Source organism: Rhagoletis zephyria, unplaced genomic scaffold (genome assembly GCF_001687245.7).
Source record: "Rhagoletis zephyria isolate East Lansing unplaced genomic scaffold, Rhagoletis_zephyria_1.1 Rzeph_scaffold_03844, whole genome shotgun sequence".
In the NCBI taxonomy this organism is placed as follows: domain Eukaryota; kingdom Metazoa; phylum Arthropoda; class Insecta; order Diptera; family Tephritidae; genus Rhagoletis; species Rhagoletis zephyria.
In genome coordinates this window covers 4857-13173 of record NW_016160927.1, presented here as the reverse complement: position 1 = coordinate 13173, position 8317 = coordinate 4857, and the positions used below count along the sequence as shown (strand labels likewise).

The 8317-nt window shown below is 37.2% G+C and overlaps 1 protein-coding gene and 1 pseudogene across 1 annotated transcript; one reads left to right on the top strand and one right to left on the bottom strand.

Annotated features, from left to right (window-relative positions):
• Nucleotides 1–5649, top strand: part of LOC108369795 (uncharacterized) — a 43696-nt pseudogene extending 38047 nt beyond the window's left edge.
• LOC108369794 (aldehyde dehydrogenase, mitochondrial) lies at nt 5528–7848 on the bottom strand (the record flags this gene model as incomplete). The annotated part of the gene is made up of 5 exons (XM_017624987.1): nt 5528–6021; nt 6403–6752; nt 6828–7399; nt 7489–7589; nt 7726–7848. Coding segments are annotated over 5 exons (1440 nt in total), but the record flags the coding sequence as incomplete, so codon positions are not given.
• Between the last annotated feature and the right edge of the window lie 469 nt (nt 7849–8317).

The following is an 8317-nucleotide window of genomic DNA, read 5'->3' as shown; positions in this document are numbered from 1 at the left end:
TTTGCATTTGATGACGTAGGAGCATACGCTAGTTTATCGCTGAGTAACCTTCGGAACGGGTTTGGAAGAGTATATTTAAATCTATCTTTTATGTAGGAACCTACAATTTTGGCCGCCTCCGCATAGTAAATTTTTTTTGGGAAACATTTTTTAATGAGTGAAATACAATCGGAAGTTTTCCAATGGCCCGCCGAGAGGCGACCGCTGCTAGCAAGAACTCGTAGAGCATTTTGTAAATAAAATATATTCAGTAGAAGCTGCTCATAACCGCAGACCAAAGTAATAAAATTTCCTGCTGGGCTTACATGTGCATACAATTATGTTCGTAAATACAGCATATGTACTTAGTTGGAATACTCGAAAAAGAAAAAAACATTTGGCTAGTAAATCAATAAACTTATGAATTTTTTTCCTTTACCGGAAAACACAGATCCGACATTTCGAAGGAAAGGAAAAATGTATTGTGTTTCTAGTTGTTTGTTTGTTCTTGTTTTTAAGCATTCAACGGGTATATTTATTATTTTGTGCACTCAAATTGGCTACAAATTGTGCAAGCATAGCGTGGGTCTAAAGGCAAACAATTTACTATATAGACATCTGCAGTGTATTTTGAAAAAAAAAAAAACAAAACAACAACAAATGAGTAGTAAAACTGCCTTCATACCAGCTGTTTATAGTTGCCCAAGCTAAGTCGTCGGAAAATGAGAGTGATATATAGTAACTATTCTACATATGATTGTGTGTATGTATGTATGTTAATTTGCGTCTTTAACATTAGAAAACATAAACGACAATGAGAACATGTGAAGCATATCCACTGTGATATTTGGTAGGCTGCGCCCTGCCTCCTGGGAATAGGTTTTCTACCGAGTTTGGAGGCAGCCGCTAAAACGAGGGAACAAAATGGTTTTCCAGTTAGCAAAGAAAACTTTTATGATGTTTTCAAAAAGACGCGCAGTGGCTGGCCAGCCTGCCCTAACCTAACATAACCTAACTAAATTAAATGAAGTTTTAATAATAAATTAAATTAATAATTTTAATAAATAACAAACATTTCCTTTTTCTTTACAGATGCCGTAATATGTCTTATGGTAATTCTTGCACTACTCCATTCTTTGGAGTATCACCATACATATAATCTCTGGCGATTTTTATCATGGCATACTTGGTGCGAAATTAGCATTTCGTGAAAGAGATTTTCTACAAATGGATGAACATTCCAAAGAGATTTTCTACAATGATCTGGGTAAATTAATAAACGACACATACACGGATAAGGCTTTGCATAATTTAATTCTGAAGACGATATTACGCCTAGCCAATGGATGTTAATGGTAAAGTTGCGTTGTAAATACATTTTAATATTTGCTTTAATCTTTTTCATCAAATCTCAGCCACAACAAAGCAGCCTAAAGTGCGCAAAACCTATCACATTTTCCAACTGGCACGTCCCGATGAAGAGAAAGGTAAAGCAGAGGAGGACGAGGGGGCGCCTGAGGAAGATAGCACAACCGCACTGCCACCGTGAAGTTAATATGACGCATGATCGCCAATTTTTGGCTACAGTATGTATTTTGCATATGTATGTTGTATGTATGTGTATAAAATAAGAATTTAAGACTTTGCTGTCGGCAAATATTTACATCATTTGTGTAAATACATATTTAGCGTAAATATTTACTTTAGCGTATTGCTAATGTTTATAATATTTTCGCTTACACTGCTGATGTTTATCTAATTAATTTTTTTTTTTCAAAATTTTCTTTCACATTCCCAAAAGTTAATAATTATTCTTTTTTCTTGTAGTGATGCTGGATGTGCATAAAACCGTTGGCGTCAAAGCGCCGCCGTTCAATTCATTTATAGTTTTCCATTTTTGTCGGAAATCTTTGCAATAATATGGACAGCAATGTGCTTAATATTTCAGTCAGGCGTTCAAAAGTATTGGTGAGTGCTTGTACCCTGCAGGAAATGCATCTAACTATAAGCTAACTTTATGTTGATTAGGAAAGAGCTAATAGCTGTATATTTTCTTTGACGAAAGCTAACTATATTTCTATGGAGATGTCCGCGAATTAGGCAGGACATTTGATGCATTTTCATGTAACTAACTACTTTTGGACATAAAATATCAATAGAAAAAGCAAAGTATTTTTTATTATTTTTATTTTTTTATTTATTTATTTTTATTTACTTACTTTAATTATTTTATTACATTTCATATTTGCTTACATATTCTTCAGTAGGTAGTCCTATATTGAAATTCCGTCAGACATAACTTCAAAATGATAATATGAAATTTCGATCTGCCTCGTATTTATCCTCAATTCGAAAACTTTTTGTAGAAATCCCACAAAAAAGCTAACTACAAGTAAGTTATTTTTTATCAATTGATAACTTTTTTCTACAGGGTAATGTATGCACATACATACAAACTTACATATGTTGTTTACATTAGAAAGTTAGTGTTAATGAACTTGCATGGAAAATTGCATATTTACGGCAGACAGTTTTGTGGGTGTAATAGAAATTATGTGCTAGAGTCGCGGAGAGACCATGAAGATGAATCAATAAGTCGTTGATTAAATTTTTTAATAAAAGATAATGATCCTTACAATCTTTTTGGTTGAGCATATTCTTCTTTTTAAGCTTTGATGTACACCATCAAGATTTTTACTCTTTATCTATACATATCTATCTTCTTCTATCATCATCTTCTATATATACTGGGCGTCCTAGACCAGCCCGCCTAGACCGATCAGTGAGTACCATTGCCGACGTTTTTTTAATCCACTTCCGATTGAAACCGCAAGTCGGAATAATATCAAAACAAGAATGATAGAATACAAGATTGCGCCACTCAGAGAGTACTTTTAGTGTCATTTTTGCCTGACGTCATTTTGGTGCAATTCGAGCGAGATAAGTAAAACACGAAGGAAAAAATATAAACAATGCGGAAAAATGTGTTAATATCAATATTAGATGGTCCAATTTTGCAGGAATTAATAAAACTACGAGAACAACATTTATTTCGATTCCAGTTTTTTTTCATTAAGACCGTACTTTGGAAACAAAACACAAAAATTATCTAAAACTAATTTATGGTTTAGGAACCGTCTATTCAAATAAGCAATATTTGATATATCGAGGAATTCGATAGTATACCATGTACGCATCTCCGGTTACAAATAAAAAAAACGAATAATTTGGCGACTACTCTATCGTAGTACTTTGATTTCTGTACCTAGGTTGGTAGGTACATACTTCATCTACGTGTTCTTTTCGAAACGCAAGTTTCTTTCTGAATCCCGTCGCATTTCTTCAGATTCCTTTAAAATGTCGTCGGCTAACCTCATTGCTTCTGCAAGATCCCGGCTGAGATGTAGAATCACTGCATGTACCGATTGCTAATAAAGCAGAAAATTTGAAATTCTGCCCTAGAAATCATTTTAAAAAGTTGGGAATCCGTAGATGAAGTATCCGGATCCTTCCAAGTAATTATTTTTTCGAGAGCTTTAATTACAAAAGGATGCAATTCGATGTATGTTGATACCTCTTTATGGCTTTCAGTCCATCTGGTTGGACATAGAGTTTCCAGTCTCTGCTTCGGCCAGCGGAAAATATGAGATCGAATAGTTCCCGGAGCATTTCCAATAACTCGGTTTAAATATACCTGCGTTCCATGGAACTCACCACTCATAGCTGGAAATCCATCATAACCCTGTCCTACCAAAAAGTGCAGTCAATACCAAGTTTAAGTAGATAATTTATTGATGTTTTTACTACTCTTTACCAGTGGCTTCTATGATCGGAATAAATCCTGACGATTGCTCAAAGCAGCGAACACAGTAGGCAAGCTGATCAATTCCGACAATGCTGTACCATCCGCCAATATTGAAAACTCTTAGATTTATTAATTGTTGAGATGTATTTTGTATTCGCGTTGTGGTAAATGTCAATGATTTATTTTAAATGTTTTGCTGGGTACAATGCGTGTTTAGCAGAAGAGATCAACACGGTTAGAAAAGCTCTCGAAAATTTCACTCGTTGGACGGTGCTTCCTGATTTAGTTTTTTATTCTTAATTTAGTGATAGATTTTACAGCCGAAATTACTTCATGTTAAGATAGTTCAAGTTTCAAATACATAATAGCAAGTTACAAATAAACTGCACTATTAAAAATATATTGAGGGGCGAAATTTCCGGGCGTGTTCAGGACATTTTCGGAACTATTTCACATAGGATCATTTTGAGAACAATAATGGGAATAATAATGCACCATTGCGGGCCGTTTCAAGGTTTGTTCAAAGTTCACTACTTTTTCGACCGTTTCGGAGCTTATTCAATACTATTTTAGGAACACTTCTGGACCATTTAGGACTATTTTGAGATGGTTGGTACCATTTCAGGAGCGTTTCAAGACTTGTTCAAGATCATTTCGGGACAAGTTCAGAGTTTGTTTTTCAGAACCACTACTGGGCTATTTCAGAACCTTTTTGGAATAATTCGCGATCATTTCGGTGAAGTTCGAAATTAGTGATGAAAACAAATCTTAGGCTTTCCTTATACGTACATAATCATTTGAAGTTTCCCTTTGATTAAACACTTGCCTGTATTTACAGGGGACTTCCGAAACCTTGGCGCATTGTCATACCCTCAATTCTTGTGTTTTCGCTGATGACACTGGGCACACTAATCTACACAATTTTGGCCAGCTCATATCTGAAGAATCTCTGTAATGGATTGCGTGAAAACCTAACAAAGCCCGATGCCATCACGTAAGTCCCTTCAGTTCATATTTACTAATATCTTATTTCGTTAAAACGTTTTTCTTTGCAACAGCTGTGGTCAGGCCATCTCTGTACTGCGTCCCCTCATACGACAACACGATTTGAAACACGATGTATATTTGAATCTCTTTCGCTTCGCCTACATGTTTGCATTGGTTTTATGGCTGTTGGCGCTATTGCTGATGTTGCTGCGATATTTCTTCGCAATTGACTTCCAACTCATGGATGTGCAATCGTTGTATGACAATAAGTTGGCGCGACGCCTTAGTCGACCGGAACCTGAATTTACAGAAGTACTGTTGGATACGGCGCAATCGCCGACACTTTTATTGCCACGCAATGAACGCAACAAATCCGAGGATGATTTTCAGAGTGCCAAGTCAAATTTAAGTGAGGTCGCAATGCCGTTACTCGAAACTGGCAAGCAACAACAGCTGGGATTAAGGCCATATGCGCAGTCGCAGCAGCGAGTAGTTTAGTTTGAGAGAGGTTTAATTAAGGAAACGGTAATGTGGCAGAGCGAAAGCGCAAATATTCATAGTAAATAGTGAACAACAAAGTTTTATCTCAGGTATTTTGTTTAGTTGGAATTTGCACAATCGAACCGCGAACGTTTTCATCATTATGAATCTACCTTCTCTCCTACTCACTCCCTCTTATACCGCGGCAAGATATTATTTTATTAAACGTATTTAAAACAAATGATACAACTAGAAAAAACTCAAGCAAAAACTATGTACGTGTGTTTGCATTCACTGCTCTTATTTTAAGTAAATATTTATTAATTTTTATATGTATATTTTTTAACTTTTTTTTTTTTTAACCACTGTGTGCGTGTATTACATATTACAGCTGATAACAGTAAAATATATACATAAATGTGTGTATAAAAAATATTATTCAAATTGTGTGAAATTGTTTTTTATATGGAAGTGGCTTAGTTCAATTTCATGGTAATAGTTTTAGTCTCTAGATAATTATCCAATCCATCTTTACCCAACTCACGTCCGATACCGGAATGCTTGTAGCCGCCAAAGGGTGTTTGTGGCAGCACTGCGTCATAACAGTTGATCCAAATAGAGCCGGCATCTACGCTGTTGGCATATTTCATTGCCTTGTTGATGTCATTGGTAATAACACCAGCGGCCAAGCCGTACTCAACGTTGTTGGCACGCTCAATGATCTCATCGAAGCTACTAAATTTGAATATAGACATTACTGGTCCGAAAATCTGCAATGGAATAAAAAATGAGCTGCGAGATTCTCTTCTCTTGAAATACATATCCGAAAATTAAACAAATAATCTAAAAATTTTAACTTAATTTTTTCCTATCTTGATCGACAATCATTTTGATGATTAAAACGCAATTGCCGTAAGATTAGAACTCCACTCTAAGCCTTGTGAATTTTAATGCTTACACCGCAATATTAAACATAAAGCTGAATGAAGGGCTGATAGCCTGACAAGCCTTTTGTGAGGTTCTATGTCGGCGGTGGACACCGGCCTGCCCGCGGGCAAAGCTCTTTCAAGCGTTGTATACATTTAGTAACGTTCTAAACTTTTCACCGTTGCTACTAATACCATTCAATTTAACGGATTAAAAAATCTTACCTCCTCCTGAGCAATTTTCATGTTATCAGTGACATCAGAGAACACCGTCGGCTCGATGAAGTAGCCCACATTGCCGATTCGCTTGCCACCGCATTGAAGCTTGGCACCCTGTTGCTTGCCACTTTCAATATAACCCATAACTTTATTCAACATTTCTTCATCGATTTGGGGACCCTGCTTTACGGATTCATCGAAAGGATTGCCAACCTTGCGTGCTTTGGCCGCAGCAGTAGCTTTAGCAACAAACTTATCGTAGATCTTCTCATGCACATAGGTGCGACTACCAGCGCAACAACTCTGACCATGATTGGAGAAAAGCGCTTCGTGTGTGATGTCTACCGCCAAGTCAACTATGTTTAAAGAAAAAAAAATATTGTTTCATCTAAAAGAAAAAATCTATCTAATTGTAGCCAACAATAGCTTACCGTCAGCATCTTCAAACACGACAACTGGACTCTTGCCACCCAACTCTAGCGATACGCGCTTCAAATTCGATTTAGCAGCAGACTGCATGATAATCCGGCCAATTTCTACGGAACCAGTAAATGCGACCTTCTGTATATCGCGATGGCTTGAGATCGCCGCACCCGCTGTCGGACCATAGCCGGTGATGATGTTAATAACGCCCGCAGGAAAACCAGCTTCCTTTGTTAAGGCAGCCAAGTGCAATGCGGTAATCGGCGTCTGCTCAGCTGGCTTCATAACAATCGTACAACCAACAGCGAGCGCTGGCCCCCATTTCCAAGCCAACATGAGCAGCGGATAATTCCACGGAATGATTTGACCGACCACACCTACTGGTTCTTTGCGTGTCATTGCCACAAAGCCATCAGCGGGTATGGTATCACCGAAATACTTATCAGTCCAGCCGGCATAGTACTTCAGTGTCATAATAGAGACTTCCACATCGAAGAGGGCCTCTGCATATGGCTTGCCATTGTCTTGCGTTTCAAGGCTGGCCAGCACATTTTTATCGCGGTCCATGAGACTGCAGAGCCTGTAGATGGGCGTGTTGGGTAGAATTGGGTAGAAGAAGAAAAAAAAAAATACTATATATTAAGAAGAGTTAAGCGCAGAAAATCATACTTGTTGATAAGTTCTGTGCGTTGCAATGGACTCAGTTTGCGCCATTCGGAGTTTCTATGGAATGCTTTTTTTGCAGCAGCCACGGCCAAGTCCACATCAGCCTGCGGGCGATATTACAAAAATAGAAAACTTTGCACTTATAATTTGCAATATTGTTGAATAAAATGATTTCTTTATTTAATGACAATTCGTTTTATGGTCAGCTATTAGAGAGCTTTATAGCTTCTGCACACTCACCTTATCGCCCTCGGCAACTTCGGCTATCAGCTTACCAGTGGCAGGATTGATAGTTGGAAACTTCTTACCAGACACGGCGTCGACAAACTCATTGTTGATAAATAGCTGTAAGCAATAAACAGTTCAAATAAAGAATAACTTAGTATTTAATATTGTATTTCAATATCAACTGATAACGCAACTTTTGTATGGGCGACGGCCATTGACAGGCCTTGAAATGTTTTCAGTGAAGCGTAAATATTTCTTGCGGGAAGCTTCGAACATTAATTTGTATGTACATATGTTTTTGCACATATGAATATATAAAATTACAATTATGAAAAGAATGTATGTAAATAAAAAGCTTACTTTGTTTGAAGACTATTCAGTCATAATCTATACATAGTATAAAGGAAAATCGGCACGACAAGGGAGTCGACGACGGAGTCGGAAACGTCTAAAAAAAGGTTACTCAAAAACGCTCGATGCTCTTGGGTGACCAATGAACTAACCCAAAGAAATTATATTGACCGAATCACCATCAGAGACACACTGCCGAAACGCAACGAAATCGAATTATTTTTGAAGCGACTCTTTATGGGCGATAAAATAT